General features: G+C 33.3%; 1 protein-coding gene and 1 pseudogene across 18 annotated transcripts in view; one reads left to right on the forward strand and one right to left on the reverse strand.

Annotated features, from left to right (window-relative positions):
- STPG2 (sperm tail PG-rich repeat containing 2) overlaps window positions 1–16,403 on the forward strand; it is a 531,806-nt gene extending 515,403 nt beyond the window's left edge. For 5 of the 18 annotated variants that reach the window (XR_005382818.1, XR_005382817.1, XR_005382825.1 and 2 more), the window contains 2 exons: window positions 11,172–11,320; window positions 16,015–16,403. Coding sequence is in view for 4 of the 18 variants with exons in the window: in XM_038582080.1 (XP_038438008.1) it covers window positions 11,172–11,320; window positions 16,015–16,018 (153 nt within the window). In the remaining 14 variants the exon portion in view is untranslated. Of the gene's footprint in view, window positions 1–11,171; window positions 11,321–16,014 lie in introns of those variants that run through there. The other 13 variants (XR_005382824.1, XM_038582081.1, XM_038582084.1 and 10 more) reach the window with 9 other exon arrangements.
- On the reverse strand, window positions 6,328–6,517 carry LOC102154375 (annotated as a pseudogene).
- Window positions 16,404–19,248: the final 2,845 nt, after the last annotated feature.

A 19,248-nucleotide genomic window follows, 5' to 3' on the forward strand; every position in this document is an offset into this window, starting at 1 on the left:
AGCCAGACACAGAAGAGGATCATCTATGCGATTCCCTTTATGTAAAACTTAAAATCAGGCAAAAATGATCAAATACAGAAGTCTTAGAAGTCAGGATACATGTGACTTGCAGGTTATGAAGTGGGTATGGTGAATTATGATTGTGTGGGGGCATATAGAATCCTCTGGAAGACTGATAATGTTTGATTTTTTGATCTGGGTGCTATTTGCACAACAATGTTCACTTTTTGAAGATTCATTATTATGCTTATTTGTGTATTCTCTATGCTTTAAAAAAACATCTACTTAGATACATAAATAATATTTAAGAAGATTAAACACATGTTTAATATGAGTTCCAGAAAAAGGAAATAAAGAAAATGGAGAAAAGATACACAAATCATCTCAGCTGAGAATTTAGCAGAAATGAATGAGGACCTGAAGTCCTCAGAATTTTATTTTATTTTAAATTTTTTAAAATATTTTATTTATTCATAAGAGACACACACACAGAGAGAGAGAGGCAGAGACATAGGCAGAGGGAGAAGCAGGCTCCCTGCAGGGAGCCAAATGTGGGACTCGATTCCGGGTCTCCAGGATCAGGCCCTGGGCTGAAGGCGGCACTAAACCGCTGAGCCCCCAGGGCTGCCCAAGTCCTCAGAATTTTAAAACAAACAAACCTCTCAGATTTCTGGGTCAGGCAAAGCTGTACATATTACAGGGTAAAACAGACAAAAACTATTTCTACTAAGCTAGATTAAAAATAAAGCAAGATACAAAGTATATGATATACAAGTTTAATAGGCAGAGAAAGAAGAGAAAGAGGCTGTGAAATAATGGGTTTGGGAGCAATGCTGAAATCCTAAATGGGGTTCCTTACTCAAGTTAGAGACGTCAGATATACAGATGCAGGTAGGTGGGTAGATGTGGTGGAGGGGTTGACAAAAGAGAAGAAAGTAAGGCTAATTCTTGGTAGTTAATGTGTAATTCAGTTACCTATTACCCAATTGTGAAGTGCTTTGCCATTGTGTTATACATTTAGAATGTAGAATGACTATATACATATATTTGTTAACCTATATCATTCATACTCTCCCTCTTTCTCTGTCTCTCGGGTCACTCTCTCTCTCGCTCCTCTCTTCCCTGTCCCCCTCCTCCGCCTCTTTATGCACTTAGTAAATGAGACACAATGTTGCTTTCATCCTCATTCTCTAATTATTTGAAAGATAAAAATATCAAAGGACCATACTTTTTAACAAGACAGACAGGCGATAGAAATAACAAACTCCTCTCCCGTACTCATAAGGGTGTCGGATGGAGTTAATGTAAATAGACTCAATGGTTAGGAGGCAGGGCCCAACCAGCCTAATAATATAGATTTTACAAATCTCTAGGAGAAGGGTAAATCTGAGGCTGTCTAACATTAAAGCTGATATTGTTTAAAAGAGGCATCCTTTGAGGCACGTAGCAGAAGATTGAGTAGAGGACAGAAGACTTCTGATTCCAGGGGAAGAGGAATTGTAAATAGAATATTAGCAAAAGGACAGTTGAAAACTTGAAATCATAGAAAAGAATATGTTTTGAGTTTAAAATTTGTTTCAATGAGTATTTTGAAAAAATTCCAATTCCAAATAGTCAGTTTTTAGCACATTGCATCATTTGTGCTTAGTTTCTGTCTTTTTGTCTGTCTCTCTTACACACTCATTCTCATGAATGTATATACATATATTTACACATTATTATTAGTATTATTGTGGAAATTATATATGTGTAACCATTTGAATTTACCAGATTTCACAATCTTTCACCTTTAAATACTTCAGCATGAACCTTCTGGCAGCAAAGGTAGTCTCTTACTTAACAACAACACAATGACCAAATACTGGAAATTTTACATTACTACAATATCATTACCTATAATAGAACCCTTATTCTAATTTTCTATATCCATGGTCATCTGTTGTCTTTAATTACCATGTTCACCTAGTCTCCTTTAATCTATAATAATTCCTCAGTCTTTCTGGACATTGACTTTCTGAAGCTATTCAGTAGACTTTGTTTCAATACTTGCTTATTCTTTCTTCTATATGCATACTTATAATCACTATCACAAAAGTTATCAGGTCATTGTCCTCTTATCCTTCACTGGCAGGGAACAGTGTAACACATTTTGTCTTTAATATCTCACTGTGAGTTGGAAAGATGTCAGCACCCCAGGAAAAATATATGAGTTGCTATCTTACCAAACATAAAAATAAAATAATGACTCAGTGAGACTAAAATGTCTTAAGCAATGCATTTTACTTCACATAATGAATATATGCCGTATTAGTTATAATTTCTTGATACCTATGGACGTGGCAAGTTAGAATATAGCCATTTTAACTTTTATTTCATTATGAGTTGGAGAAAGAAAACACAGCTTTTAACATTGTATTGACTTTATCTCGATTATAATTCAAATTTCAAACACATTCATCATAATTTCAATGAAATGGCATATATAAATTGTCCTTTAGCTCAGATTAATTTTAAAATCAGCTTTGCAAACCACAGAACACAGAATGTAAAAGTCTAAGTGGACATTAGGTGACTCTTGGCTGCAGACAAGTAGTTTCAGATACTTTTGTATTCTGAAAGCTACAATCTGAACATGATTTCAATGCAGATCAAATACACTTAAGAGCCATCTCATATTCATTCTAACTTCAGGTAGCAAATGCTTGGAATACTAAATAACTGTTTTCATTTCTATATGGCAAGGATGGAGGTCTTTTTACTTCTCCGGCTTGCATGTGATTCAAGAAGAAGTGAGTTGTTCGTTAGAAGATTTTTGTGCATAGTTAATTATGTGCTGCTTTCCATATCACTTCATTTTTTCACCCAACAGTATAATGACTGCTAAAGTTTAGCTCTTTGATCATTGTCACCCCTTCAATGTGTTATTTGAGCCATTAAGATTTTGTTTCTCTCTAGCTTCCTGTTAACATCACCCCATTTCTCAAATGTCATAGTTTAAGATTTAGTGTTTAATTTAAGTTCCATCTTTTTAGTCTTTTCCAGACTTACTCTGTCTCTCTTCATATATTTGTTTATCATTCTTCTGCAGTTTATTTGTAGCATTCGTGATTTTGAACCATTTATTTTATGTCGCATACCATCCTCAGCTTCTAAGTTCATATTTTCAGTGATAATAATATATAGATGCATTCTTCAACAGTTTACCAGAAATATTTTATTTGCTATTTAACTTATATTAAAGAGATGAGATGAAATTACATTTAAAGATATTCTAAGAGGAGGAATTAATCATGTTTGGCAAGTTAGAGTTTAGAACGAAAATGTTGACTTTAATAAAAATTGTTTCCACCCAAAAAATTTGTCTGAAGTAGCATATCTGTATATCTCTATTTTAATCAATATGGCTATTTAAATTATTTAATCTGTAACAGGGTAAGATTTTTCTCATTATTCTTATTAAAACTTAACAATCTATTCTTTCTTGTCTCTTCTTTCAGATGAATTTCAGAATCACTCCACATATTTGTAATAGACTTTTTTAAGAGTAGTTTTCTGTTCATAGCAAAATTGAGTGGAAAATGCAGAAAGTCCCACATACTTCCTGCTCCACCCCAGCCTCCCTATCAAAATCTATGGGCAGCCTGGGTGGCTCAGCGGTTTAGCGCCGCCTTCAGCCCAGGGTGTGATCCTGGAGACCGGAGATCGAGTCCCACATCAGGCTCCCTGCATAGAGCCTGCTTCTTGCTCTGCCTGTGTCTCTGCCTCTCTCAGTCTCTCTCTGTGTCTCTCCTGAATAAATAAATAAAATCTTTAAAAACAAAACAAAACAAAATCTTCCACCACAGGATACATCTTTGATGAACAATGAACCTACACCGATACATCATTATTATCCAAGGTTCAGAGTTCACTTTAGAGTTCACCTAATGCTATAAATTCTATGGATTTGGATAATTGTATAATAACATGTATCCACCATAATGGTATGATGCAGAACAGTTTCACTGCTCTGAAAACTCCTTTGTTTTCTTTTTATTTATTTATTTATTTATTTATTTATTTATTTATTTATTTATTTATTTATGATAGGCAAACAGTGAGAGAGAGAGAGGCAGAGACACAGGCAGAGGGAGAAGCAGGCTCCATGCACCGGGAGCCTGACGTGGGATTTGATCCTGGGTCTCCAGGATCGCGCCCTGGGCCAAAGGCAGGCGCTAAACCGCTGCGCCACACAGGGATCCCAAAACTCCTTTGTTTTCTATTTATTCATCCCTACTTCCCACTATCCTCTAATAACCACTTATCTTTTTTTTTCTGTATCCATAGTTTTGTTTTTCCAGAATGTCATACAATTGGAATCGTATAATATATAGTACAGTATATAGTCTTTTAAGCTTGGCTTCTGGCAGCTAGTAATATGCATATAAGGTTTCTCTATGGCTTCTCATGGCTTCATAGGTCATTCATTTTGGCACTGAATAATATCCCATTGTCTAGATGTAGCGCAGTTTATTTATTCATTCACCTGCTGAAGGATATTTTCACTGTTTCCAAGTTTTGACAATCCTGAACAAAGCTGCTATAAACACCTGTGTGCAGGTTTTTTGTAGACATAAATCTTCAACTCATTTGAGTAAATACCAAAGCGTGTGGGTTGCATAAGAATATGTTTAGGTTTGTAAGAAAAATAACTCTCCCAAAATGGCTATACCATTTTACATTCTGACCAACAGTGAGTGAGTTCCTGTCGTACCACATCCTTACCAGCATTTGGTGACATCAGTTTTTTTAATTTTGGCCATTTGAATAGGTATGTAATGGCATATTGTTGTTTTAATTTGCAATTCCCTAGTGACATATGGTGTTGAGCATCTTTTCACATGATTATTTGCCATCTGTATATCTTCTTTGCTGAGATCTCTGTTCTGATCTTTTGCTCATTTTTTAATCAGGTTGTTCAATGTGAAGAGCTCTTTGTATGTTTTAGATAACAGTTCTTTATCAGATATGTCTTTTGCAGATATTTCCTCCCAGTCTGTGACTTGTCTTTTCATGTTTTTGACAATGTCTTTGGCAGTGCAGAAGTTTTTAATTTTGATGGAGGCCAGCTTATCAATGATTTCTTTCATGAGTCATGCCTTTGTGTTGTCTTTAAGAAGTTAGTGTGAAAACTGTGGTCTTCTAGATTTTCTCCTATGTTGTCCTCTAGGAATTTTATATTTTTCCATTTTACATTTAGGTCTATGATCCATTTTTAGTTAATGTTTGTGAAGGGTATAAAATCTGTGTTTAGATCCACTTTTGTGCATTTGGGTGTCCAGTTGTTCTGGCACCATTTGTTGAAAAGATAGTCTTCTCTCCATTGTTTTGTCTTTGCTTCTTTGTCAAAGATCAGTTGACTATATTAGTGTGGATTTTTTCTGGACTCTTTATTTTGTTATCTTTATCTCTTTATCTAATCTTTCATCAATATCACATTATCTTGATTACTGTAGCTTTGTAGTAAGTCTTGAAGTTGGATACTGTACATATTTTTTGATAGTGAACAGTGGCCATGTTTTAGAATAATATAGCTAACTTTTTAAAATGACCATGGCACCATTCTATTTTTTCCTATATTGAGAATAATTATAAAACATTATCAGAAGTTTCTCTAGAGATTTTGAGAGGCTTTATTGGCATTCCTATTATATAAACTGATAAAATAAAAATCATCGCAGTTACCAATTTGTGAAAAATCAGAATAATTTTCTAAAAATAAAATCCTAGACCTGATGTAATTTGTCTTTTCTTCTATTTATTCTAAATCTCCACTTTTAAAAAACATTTAAACATTTAAATTTGCATGGGCCCATAATAGAAAGACACAATATTTCCTATCGTTTTATTTATGATAGTCAGTCACTTTTTACAAATCTGATTATTCCAGTACCAATAACCTTTGAGTACATCTTTTTCTTGTTGACTTGAAATGCCAATTTTACCATGTGCTGAATGCCTATGTTTTGTTTTGTTTTGTTTACAACCAACACATCCTTTATTTACTTGATTGAAAGTCTAATGGTACATATGAAGCTTAATAAAGTTGCCCTCCACTTTATTCTGACTCCAGAGTTGTATTCTGATGCTTGAGACTGCTTAACTGCTGCTCTTGTCAGTGGTTGGTTTTCTTTCAGGATCAAGGTGGGTACTTTTGTACAAAATCTTATTTTTTTTTCAAAATCTTATTTTTAATTCCATCTTTGGCAATTCTTTCCTGGATTCTTAGCTTTGCATAATTATACCTACAGTGGAACCAGCATCCTAAAGTCACCAAGATAAATCCTCCTACTCCAACGTCACATGATCTTCTATTCCTACTAATTAGCAAAACATGTCCAAGGCCAGCCACAACCGATCCTAGCGAACCATACAATATCAAATCTCGTGCACAGGGAATGTTTTCAACATCTAAAATTCCTAGTAGCTTAAAGGGCTTTCCCTTGGTGGGCTCCCCGGGCTCTGGCGTGCTGGCCATGGCTTCAGGTGGGTGTGCCTACCTGAATGTCTATGTTTAGCACGGAATTTACCACCTGTTTTTGGGCATAAGGCACATTGTTTTAAATATATAGATTTATATTATTTTATAATATCATGTACATACCACCTCTCTAAATCTTTCTTAGGTGTATCTTCAGTTTTAGACCTTCAGATCCAGCCTTTGGGGAAAGGTATAGAGAGGACTGGTGGGGTGAATAGCCATAGGAAAAGTTTCATTTATTTCCACTGCTATAGATAAAGCCTGATACCTGTATTTCTACTTTCTGAATTCAGGCATAGTAATATCTTGGCTTTCATGTGACTTCTAATGTCAGAAATATAATTGGCCATACTTATTTCTAAGTTTGTTCTATGTACAGTGCCAGGAATGAAACTTGGGACCTCTCAAAACTATACTGACTCTGTTATTTCCTTCCCAATGATACCATGCTACTTCCTCATTTCTAGATCAAGAATGAGAAAATGTCAACTCCTGGAAGTCAATATTTTTTATTGGGATTGAGTTGAAGATGCTAGATAGGAGGCTTGAATCAAACTTCTAAAGCCCACTTCAGTTCATTTCAAATCATCACTAATATATCTATCAGTAATTCCTTGAAAATTTCATCAGACAAATGTCTTGTTCCTGTTTCTCAACATTACCACGTGATTTTCTTTAATCATGTATTTCCTTAGTCATTTATATGGGAACCTGAGCAAGAAGAATACCTGATGCCACTTATATACAGAAAAACAAACAAAAAGATATCAGATAGTGTTTCCCTTAATTACATTTTATTTAATCTACAAATTTATGTATAACTAGATTTATCTTATAATCCTTTTCAACTATTACTATAGAAGATTGCTCTTTTGTTCCATGGAACATCAATACCTTCATATGTCTTAATTATACTATGGATTTTGTCCCTACTGTATTTTCTGGAACATTTCATTGTCAGTTATCCTTTCTCACTCTCAATTATGAGGTGATTCCCATTGTCTTTTAAATACTTTCAAATCCCTTCTGATTTTTTTAAAGATTTTATTTATTCATTTGAGAGAAATAGAGGGACAGAGATAGGTGACAGAGATAATAAGAGAGAGAGCAGGAATGGGGAGGACAGAGAGAAGCATGCTCCCCATTGAGAAGGGAACCTGACTCAGGGCTTGATCCCAGGACCCGGGATCATGACCTGAGCAAAAGACAGATGCTTAGCTGACTGAGCCACACAGGTACCCCCTCAAATCTCTCCTGTTAAAAAAATATATATATATTTGTGTGTGTGTGTATATATATATATATATATATATATATATATATATATATATACCAATATTTCCAGACCTTTCATTTACCTTTGGCTATTTCTTTCTCTTTTCTGTTTTTGAAAAGAGAGTTCTTGAAAAGTTTCTCCTTAGTGCTATCCTTCCTTACTTCTCAATTTCCTCTAATCTGGCTTATAATCACTTTACTTTACCTCAACTAAGATAATCAGTATGCTTCTCTCTCTCAATATGAAGAATATTTCTCAGTCTACTTATTATTAGACTTCTCAGCAGGGTTGAAATCTTGGTACACTCTCTTGCATGCTCTTCTCTTGGCTTCACTCACACACTACTCTCTGATATTACTCCTATCTCTCCACCTGCTCCATTTTCCTATATTTTATAGGTTCCTCTCCATACATGGCCATGAATTTGGGAGTTCTTAATGGCTTGACCCTGAGTCCTTTCTCTGTGCTATAATCTTTCAGTATTCTTTGTATATAACCGGCACATTTTCATCTTTAACCCATTCTTCTCCTCTGAGCAGTGGACTTGTGGAGACTTCCCTGCTCTGGAAGGTAATTGTAATCTGAAAACCTCTTGTGAGTAATTCTTATTTAAATAAACAAAAATAAATAATTCCCATCGAAATTGATAATATAAAATTATTTCAATAATTAGGTAAGTATACATATGATATTCAATGTTTGTGTAATAAAAACATTAATGCAAAATATAGTAATGAATGATTTTTCCAAAAGGCAAATCAGAAATCATCTCTCACCCTCTTTTTAATGAACTTCAATGGTCTCTCATTACTTTTAGCACAAAGACTAAAAATCTTAAACTTGCGACTTACCTCTACATCATCGCTTTTCACAATGCCTCCCTTCCCCTCTGCCACTCCAGGCCCATTGGTCTTCTTTCAGTGACTAGAACATGCTACAGGTCTTTGCATACAGGTCTCTGAGCCTGCACTATATGTCCCTCCATCTTCCTCTTTCTTTTTTTTTTCTTCCTCCTCATTGTAGCCTAAACTAGGGTCTGTCCATTCTCCAGGTTTCCAACTTCAATCATCACTTTCTTAATAAAGCCTCTCATTGCATTCCCATTTGTCTCTGTGTACCTCTCTTTGAGAGTTCTTAAGATATCATAAGGCCTAGAATTTTGTTTGTTGGCAATTTTATCGTTAGACCCTAGTACAATGCCTGGTATGTTAAAGACACTTGGTATTATTCACTTGTGGAATGAATGACAGAAAGGAGGAATAAGTAGAATCTCCCATTTTGCTTTTTTAAATCATGAAACATTTTGGATTATGACTGTAGTTTTGGGGTTAATTCTATGAATGTTGATTTGTTGTTATTTTGTATTATTTCTAAATCATTTATATTTATATTTCCTTTAATTTTATACTTATTTAAAATGCTCTTATAATTTTTTGAATGATTGAGAGTTTATTCTTCAGCTTTATTTAGTTCTAATTTTATTATATTTTCCTGAAACATATTTTTTACTTGTAAACAAATACTAGATATTACTCAAATTAATGTTATTTTCCTTATGCTGCATTAAATTTATTGGAATTGTATAAATATATTTCTGCTTGCTCATGCTTTTAAAAGAGAATATCTATGAAAAATTTGTATTTCCTGACAGCAAGATGTGGGGATTGCCTGACTCTGTTCTTGTTTTCTGATCATGAAGATAATCTGCCTTTTAATTTTATCCTGCTATAATAATATATCCCACTGAACTTTCAGTGTTTTTGCAGACCACTAGACTGAGGGCTAATTTCACCAGCTCTGTTTCACAGTTCTGTAACTATAAGGATGAAAATTTATTTTTATGTGAGTTCATGTAAAATGCTTATTTTGGGGGAGAAACCGTACAAGATAAAGATAATAATAATTATTATTAAGTAATAAGTATTACTTAATAATGTTTTTGATATGCCAGGCTTGATATGCTTTAAACATATGAACTCATTTAATTCTCAAAACAACACTACAAAATAGTTATCATTCTATCATCCTTATTTTTTAAATGTGAAAACCAAAGCACAGGGAGAGAGGTTAAATAAGTTGCTTAAGAACACACAGCGATAATAAGACAATTTGGTTCCAACGAAAGCCCATGCTTTTAACCACTAAGCTGTATTCCTGCTCGAGAACAAAGACTACTTTACATACTTTAGTTCAACTAATAGATCCAGAAAGTCCATATAAGGTAGATAGCATTAACTCCATTTGAAAAAGGGGAAACTGAAGTTCAGAGAGGGGCAATAACCTTCCAAAGGCCCCAGACATTTCAAATGTCCAAGTTCAAAATTGCACTGACATCTACTAATTATCCTTCTGCATAAAGCTGACTCTAAACCTGTAACTTTCATCCTATTACATACAGGCAATGAAAAGTGTAAATCTAAGAATACAATGTTCTCAACAATTTGTACTTATCAACTACTCATCTTAATTCCCAACTTCTTTATGTGTCCTGTTGTTCAGTGTTCTTGTAGAGAGAGGCATGAGAACAAACAAAAGACAAATGTTGATTGCACTGTGCTAGGATTGGTACCTATCTTATGGGAGGCATTCAGTAGATATTGGTTGAATGAATATTCCATAATATTTTTTTTTAGTGATCTTCTTTTTTTGTAAGAGATTTGGTAAACATCTCTCATAGCAGTTGAAAATCAGACACTATTTTCTTTCTTTTCTTTTTCTTTTCTTTTCTTTTTTCTTTTCTTTCTTTTCTTTTCTTTTTTTTCTTTTCTTTTCTTCCTTTCCTTTCCTTTCCTTTCCTTTCCTTTTCTTTTTTTTTTTTTTTGCTTTTGGTTTTTTGATTTTTGCTTTCTCAATGTTTTCATTGGTAAACAAATGGTGAATGTAAATGGATTATCTTGTGATTGCATGTTCATAGCACCAAAGATAGTTTTGGGCAGATGATATGCATTTAATCAATATTTGTTGAAATGATAAATGTTAAGAGAAGGCACATCAGAGACATCAATATCTACCTTCATAGGAAGCAAAGTTTATTTTGATAATAAAGATGATTTGATATTGATATATACAAAAAGCTATATCTTTTTAAAACGTGATTTAGACAAAAGATTTTGGTCTCTCTCAAATAGGTATACTCTTCAGCAAAACTATTAAAAATGCTTTAGTTAACCTCATGACTAGCAATTACCTTATACTTTAAAGCACATTTATAGATATTAACTCTAGGAATCTAAATGTGTACAATATTAATGAATAGTATTGGTAAGTTGTAAGTTATTTACATTAATGAGCTCTTATAGATTTACAAGAAATAATTTTTCCAAGTTTAGGAATCATATAATTAAAATATGCTTTTCATTTTTTGAATATCCATAGCTCAGTCCATTCTTAAGACATTCTGTTCTGAAGAGGACATTTAATGTCACATTGCCAAATACTTCCCTGATTACAAGAGAAAACACTTTTCCTATAGATCAAAAAGCCAAACAAAAATACTCAGGAAGCAAAGTAAAATCTTCTAAATGGTAAGTATGCTATATTTTAACAATTTATAAATTATCTGTCATACAGAATCTCTGAGACAATCTTTTTCTGTCTTCAAAGCAATGCATTTGTATCCTTATTCTAGATATTGGTTATGTTTAGAGTCCCAGGGAATAAGTAACATATTATGGTAGAGGGCAGTCTGTAGGCTTCTAGAAAGAAGTGCTAATCTGGTCAAGAATAGCCAGTATATTTTCATTTTTAGAAGGTCTGCTTTTCATTTGCCTTTAATGCTAAGATAGAAGAGTTACCTTAATGAGGTGAAGTTGACAGCATTTCTTTTAATTAACCTATCTTTTAACACTAAGAAATCTAAAAAATAATGCCATGCTTTAGTCAGTTACTGTGTATTTAGGCTTTTTCAAACAAATTATATAATCAAGTAAGTTTGAACTAAGAATATTCCTAAGCAGATAGTTTATAGGTATGGGTTAAACACTGAGTATATAGTAATGACTAATAGTGGTTTAGACTTTAATTTGGGGAATTTTTTTTTGTAACATAAGATGGGCTTGAATAATTTGATGTTACTGTATTCCAGACAAAGATTGCTTTTCATTTCAGTATCCACACCACAAAATGGCATTGTATTTCAGGAACTGATCAAGATTATATTAGTTGCAAGGGAATTCGATTCTAAACAAAAAAGTAGTTATTAAAATAATAAAATATAGAGTTTAATATCTCATAAATTGTTAGACCACTTATTGGAATAGTAGATCAAATTTGTCTAGATGTCATCAGAGTTTATTCTTGCCACAGCCTGGACCTCTGCCATCCATAATAGTAGCCAGTGGTCACATGAGACTATTGAGCACTTGAAATGTGGCTATTTCAAATTGGTATGTACTGTAAGTCTAAAATGCATACCAGATTTTGAAGACTTAGTTTGACAAAAAAGGATATAAAATATCTGATTAATAATATATTTTTTTAATTTAATACATGTTGAAATGATAGTATTTCAGATATACTGGGTTAAGTTAAATATACTATTATGATTATTATAAGCTGTTTATATTTACATTTTAATATGATCATAGGCTCATATTATATTTCTTTTGGACAGAGCTGGTCTAGAACATCTATGTTTTAGAATAGTGATTTCATCACTATATTACAAAACAATGTCTACAATAATGTTCTATTTTCATTTCAATTTCACACATTATACTTTCACTTCGATTATATATTTTGTTATGACAGGGAACAATAGCCCATTAAATATTCATTATTAATTATTAATATATAGTAAAATTATTTAAAATGCAAATATATGAAGACTATTTAATGTCATTTAAAACTACTGCCCTGACTTGTGTGCTATAAGTGTCATCATTTTTAATTCTATATCTATTTTTGATACCATGAAAAGTTGTTATTGTCATTTCTTAAGTTATATCTATTTAGATTTACCCATATATTTATCTGTTTCATTGCCCCTTGTTCCTTCTTGCATTTTTATGCTTCTCTTTGGGATCATTATTCTTCTTTCTAATGAAATTATTTTTATCTGTGTTCATGAAGGTTTTCTGTTGATGAGTTCTCTCCCTTTTTGTTTGGAATCATTTTTATTTCATCTTCAGTTTTGAAAGATATTTTTCCTGGATAAAGAATTAAGGGTTCCTACATATATTCTTTTAGCACTTTAAAAATGTCACTGCACCGTATAATGCCTTCCATGGTTTCTAAGGAAATGTTTTCCTTTGAAAATGATGTTCCTTTTATTTATCTGGCTGCATTTTCCAAAGTTTCTCTATGCATTTTAAGAAATTATTTTTAATGTCCATAGGTTTCCTGCCCCTACTCGAATCATCCTTGGTGTTTGCTAAATTTCTGAATTGTGTAGGTTGATGCCTTTTTGTCAGTTGTGTAAAATCATCATCTCTTAAAATATGGCCTTTATAACATTCTCCTTTTTATTTTGATAATGTAATTACAGATACTAAATCTCTTTACTGTGTCTCAAATAACTTGTATATTGTTTTATATTACAGATCCTATTTTCTTGCTACACTTCAGTCTATTTTCTAACACTCTGTCTTCTAGTTCACTAATCTTCTCTTCAGTGGTGCAGTCTGCAATTTAACACACCTATTGCATTCTTAATGTTAATTATTATATTTTAAATTCTATAATTTTATTTTAATTATTGTTTATGAATTCCAATTATATGGTAAGATCCTCTATCTTCTCAACAATTTTGTTACACTTTTTACTCTTCATTTATTTTAAAGACCACAAATTCTGATTCACCTTTGGATATGCTTTTATTGTCTCTTTAGTCTCTTAGTTTCTGTCTTTTGATTCTGTCTCCTGGCATGGATAATAAGCTTCATCAAATGTCGGTCATAACTTATGAAAAATTATAGAGGTAATTTGATGCTTTATTTCATATTGCCTTTCTCCAGACAGGACAAACTTTCACTATATCTCAGGCATCTTATAATGGGGCAAACCAACCTTTCCTAGTGTGGGATTTTGCTTGTTCAGGATTGAACAAGGTTTCAATATTTTTTTGTTTTGTTTTGGTTTTGGTTTCAGTGTTTTTGTGAGAGTTGATTTAATGCCCATCATGTATGTTCCTAGGGTGTAACCTTTCTGTGATCTTAACAGGAAGTCAATGATAATCACTAGAGCTCCTACTCCAGGTTTTTTACTTCCATGCTTTGAGGCTACCAAACACTCTGTGTAGCTGCCTAGATCTTTAGCTACCACTTTGACTCTACGTCTTAGTCCTTTGGCCCTGCCCTACATCAAATAAAATCTAACAAATGTCTTGAGGGGAAAAATGATACAATGCAAACTCATCAATGTTCTTCCCTTCCTTTGTTGATTTTGTCCCTTCAAGTCATATTATCCTGGACTTGAGCTCTAAAGTTTGTTTCTATAGACCCCGAGAAAGCCAAAATCTTAATTTAGATTCTTATCCAGTTTGTGATTGTCTTCTGTACTACTTTAAAATTAAAAGAGTCCTCTAAGGGAACGTGAGGCTCACCTCAATGCTATTCCCTCCTTGACTTTCTCACTAGGTTCCTGAGCCTTATAAGACCTGGTTTGAGCAGGGAGCCCAAAGTGAGGCTCAATCTCAGGACCCTAGAATCAGAACCTGAGCCAAAGGCAGACACTCAACTGACTGAGCCACCCAGGCAACCCCTCCATTCTCTTAAATAAACATAAAAGGAAATAAATTCTTTAATTTTTCTCAGACATTTGGTCTGAAATGAGTTACTTTGCCACATCTGAAATTCTACCTTTATTATAGTTTGCCTTATTTTCCTTTTACCTCTAAAATAATTTCTGAAATCCTATATCTTTGGTGAACATTTATAACTAAAAAGAATATCTCCTGGACATGATATAGCCTGACATGTAACTATTTACTCAACATCCTACTAAAAAATATATATATTCTTTTGTAAGGAAATGTATTTTCTTATTAAACTAACTTGCAAATCTATTTCTTTGAAGATTATTATTGTCATATTATAAACTAAAAGAATGTGTTAAGGTTATATATTTAGTTACTTAATTATTTTTACCTGATGTCACACAAAAATAAGTCCTTCAAAAATGTTTTAGTATCTCAGATATGCCCACCCACACCCCAAACCCTTTGTGAAATTGACCTTCAGAAGATGAAACCAGGCTAGCAACTTGTTCAACACTACCATTATGGATGAACAAAAAGATTGTTTCCATCTTCTCTGTTTATGTACTCTCCTAGCATGACCACCAGAGAACTTCACAAAATGGCATTAGATGTCCATTCACAAAAAGGCATTTAGATTTCGTCACAGAAAACCTCACAAAATAGCATTAGATTTCCATTCAGAATTATTCTACATTTCAGTCAGCATAGTGTCATTTGGAGGCTTCCTCCTTTAATTAACTTTCAGGAAAAACAAATTTATTTCACAATTAGAGAGAAATGTAATGCTCGGCTGAGCTGCTACTCTAACTCTAAAGAAAAATGAGTAAGTTAACATGTTCAAAGGGCTGCTATCAGCTCCACTCATGTTTGGATGAAGGGAGAACAAGCTAGATAACAGAAGGGTGTTAGATGATTGAAAGTGGGAAAGAATTGCCATCTGAATAACAAATAACAGAGGTGATGTCACCAGAACAAATTTTTGGACTTCACAGGTTTACCCTGGGTCAATCAAGCCACATTTTGTTCAAATGTTCCTGGTCATAATGGAAATGAACATAAAATATTTTTGTTATGTGTAGTCTCACATACATAAAGCTTAGTGAAAGAACTGATATTTCTTCTGAGATGAAATCTAGTATAGCCTCTTCCGTGTTACAAGTACATTTTATAAATAATTTAATTATAAAAAAGCTGAAGTTCCAGAATATTAACCAATGGAAAAATTAGTATATTAAATTATATTTTGAAAGTTTGAACAGCTTATTTGGTTGCTATTTCTTTTCTGTTCTCTCAATTGGATTAAATATATTAATATTATGATGTACTTTCCAAACAACTGCAGGTATTATATAAATTTAATATACACTTTTAACTACCTTGTGTCTCTAGCAGAGTCATTATCCTAAAAGCTAGGATTATCACATAATATGAACTACTTGATATCAGTGATACTTAGTAAATCCAGTTAGAAAAAAAAAAAGAGCATTCTGTGAAATTTTTGTATCTTTTCTTTTATTTGAGGTAATGAACTGGAGGAGCAATCTGAAAGAATATTTTGGCTTAGGTTGAGAAGTACAATAGAGACAGCACTTACTGAAACAGCTTTTCTTTCCCTGCAGATATATTGTAAAGGTATTATCTATTAATATAAAGATAAGCTGACAGTTCTCTGACAAAGAAGTAATTCCATTTTGATGATGCCCTCCACCAGCTACTCAAAGGAATATAATTGTTCTTCTAACCTTGAGAGATAGAAAAATCTGTTCTTGTAAGACATTTAATTCTCTATTTTTTTCTCAAAAATTTCCTATTAAAAGAGCAGTATATATATTCATTGCATTCTTTCTAAACATGTATTACTAGTGCTTCCGTATAAAATACAATGCTGAATAAAGACATCTGAAAACCTTTTCTTTTTCACTTTTGTATTTCATTCTCTAACCAGATAATACAATTGCTTTCCAAATACTAGGTTTGCTGAAAATAGGTACATGATGTTATTATATGTATGTGTTATCCACTTGACTTATTTTCTTACTCTTCATTTCTCTGAAATTATAAAAGTGGAGAATAAAAATCATACAAAATATTATTTACTTTGTGTATGTTTTATTTTGTGTGAAGTTTATGTACAGTTAAGAGATCAGGGAAAAAGTTATTTAATTATAGCAACACATAGGGCCCTCTGGGTGGCTCAGTTGGTTGCATCTGACTCTTGATTTCAGCTCAGGTCACGATCTCAGGGTTGTGAGATCGAGCCCCCATGAGAGTCTGTTTGAAATTCTCTCTCTTCCTCTCCTTCCCCCTCCCCCTGCTGGTGATTGCTCTCTCTCTCTCTCTCAAAATAAATAGACAAATCTTTTTTAAAAATTGTAGCAAACATTTAATTTTACTTAATAGCCTATATAATTGGGGAAGGTGGAAAAACTTAAATATTAAATCTCAAGACTTTGGGGTTAATGGTATGCTTCTAAAATGGTCTTGAAAAACAAATCAGTCAGAGATAAGAATTTGGGTCAATGATTCTTAATTTGGAAGGGTCCCATAAGGTCCTTTGAAATTTTGATAAAAGCTATGGAAATATCTTTGATAAAAAACCCCTAAATTTTAACATGTAATTTCAAAGGATTCAGGTACCCCTGAAATCTTTTCAGTGTATTCTTGTTTAAGAAAACTTCATCTAAAATGTCTTCATTCACCAATCAAAAATAAAAAATAAATAAATAAAAATAAAATGTCTTCATTAATGTAGCTAAAATCAATCATTCAAGATTAGAATAATAAAACTCAGAACAAATGGTCAACAAGTACTTGCTCTTCCATTGCAATGGATAAATTGAATTGAGAAAACAGCACAGAATTGAGAGCTGATGGAAACTCTGAGTTCATGTCCTAGCTCTGTAACCTTAACTAAAGTTCTTCATCTTTGTTCTATGGCTGCTTTTAAAAGCAAGATGTACTAGGTCAGTAGTTTTCAAACATAGCTGCTGCTTCACCGTCTCTAAATGAATTGATAAAATACCACAGCTTCCCAATATCTAACAACTCCACAGCTACTGTGGTCTGTACTCTGGGACGAAGCCCTGGAACCTGTATTATCTTCTAGGTGTCGATGTGGTGATAAATTCTACCTACATAATTCCCAATGTCTTTGTCATCTCTATAGTATTTTATTCAGCAGTTGCCTTTTCATATGCCATGTGAACCATGGAAAATATAGTTTTGGTCACAGAAAATTCAGAAAACCAAGAACATTTGAAGTATATCCTATATGTTGCAACAAGCTTGCATGCATTCTTTTCAGGTAATATCTTATAGAATGATTTCTATCATCTTCCTCTTGATTGTATTCCTCTATAATATATCACATAATATGAAAATCTGTTCATGAAAGAAAAATAGATGAAAATTCAGAATGTGGGAGAGTTCACTGATCACAACTCTTTTTTAAAAAATAAAATGTAGGGATACCTGGGTGGCGCAGCGGTTTAGTGCCTGCCTTTGGCCCAGGGCGCGATCCTGGAAACCCGGGATTGAATCCCACGTCGGGCTCCTGGTGCATGGAGCCTGCTTCTCCCTCTGCCTATATCTCTGCCTCTCTCTCTTTCTCTCTGTAACTATCATAAATAAATAAAAATTAAAAAAAAATAAAATAAAATGTATTTATTCACGAGAGACAGAGAGAAAGAGAGACAGAGACAGAGACGCAGGCAGAAGGAGAAGCAGGCTCCATACAGGGAGCCCAATATGGGACTCGATCCCAGGACCCCACCCTGAACCAAAGGCAAATGCTAAACCACTGACCCACCCAGGTGTCCCCATCAATCACAACTCTTAAGATAACATATTAAATATTCATTAGAACAATTCTTATGTCTATATTCCTAAAATTGTACAAAGCTTTATAGACCAGAACTAGTTGGAAGAACACAACTAGTTGGAAAAGATATCCACCACCACCAACTGATCCTTTCCAATAATTGTACCCAGTAAGTCTCTTATTTGCTTTTGTTAGTTTTCGTCTCTTTCAATTGAACCATCACTATCACTTAATATTAGTTTTCCTTGAGGAAACTTATCTCTTATTTGATCATTATAGAGCTCTTTTTGTGGAGCCAATTTTTTGTTCAGGGATATTTTTTACTCATCTGTTCTCTAGTGTTACTGACCAATTTAACCTTTGCTTAACATGTTAATGTTCAAGATATTCAGTGCTATTACAAAAGGAATTTCATGGGCAGGAATCCACCATGTGGGCACTCTCAAGATGTATGCTGTTACTGTTACATGGTCAGGGTTTCCCTATGTTGTCTACAGTTATCATTAACTATGGTAACATAGATAAATCCCTACTCTAACCCACACTGCGATATGCTGCCTTGAGTTCCCCATGTGAGAAGCAGCTAAATTGCAAACAGGATCTATGATTTGAATGATCATCCTTGTGACTACTAACTCTATGTCTGATTTTAAAGATATTACTTTTTTTCTTGCTGTCTGGCATATTAATTAATACTATATAGTATATTTTTTTCAATCGGAAGTTATTCAAAGACTAACACTATACCTCATTTTTAGCAGCTCTGCAAAATTATTATCTATCTCTTTATCTCCAAGTTTGCTGACAATGTACTTTATGTGCCCTATTTTCCATTATTTTAAATCAGGACTTACCAGTGATTATCCCCAAATTTGGAGGAAATGCATGAAGCAGTTTTTATGGGATTTAATACTAAACCCTCAGAAATTAAAAAT

The sequence above is a fragment of the Canis lupus genome, chromosome 32 (assembly GCF_011100685.1).
Source record: "Canis lupus familiaris isolate Mischka breed German Shepherd chromosome 32, alternate assembly UU_Cfam_GSD_1.0, whole genome shotgun sequence".
NCBI lineage: Eukaryota > Metazoa > Chordata > Mammalia > Carnivora > Canidae > Canis > Canis lupus.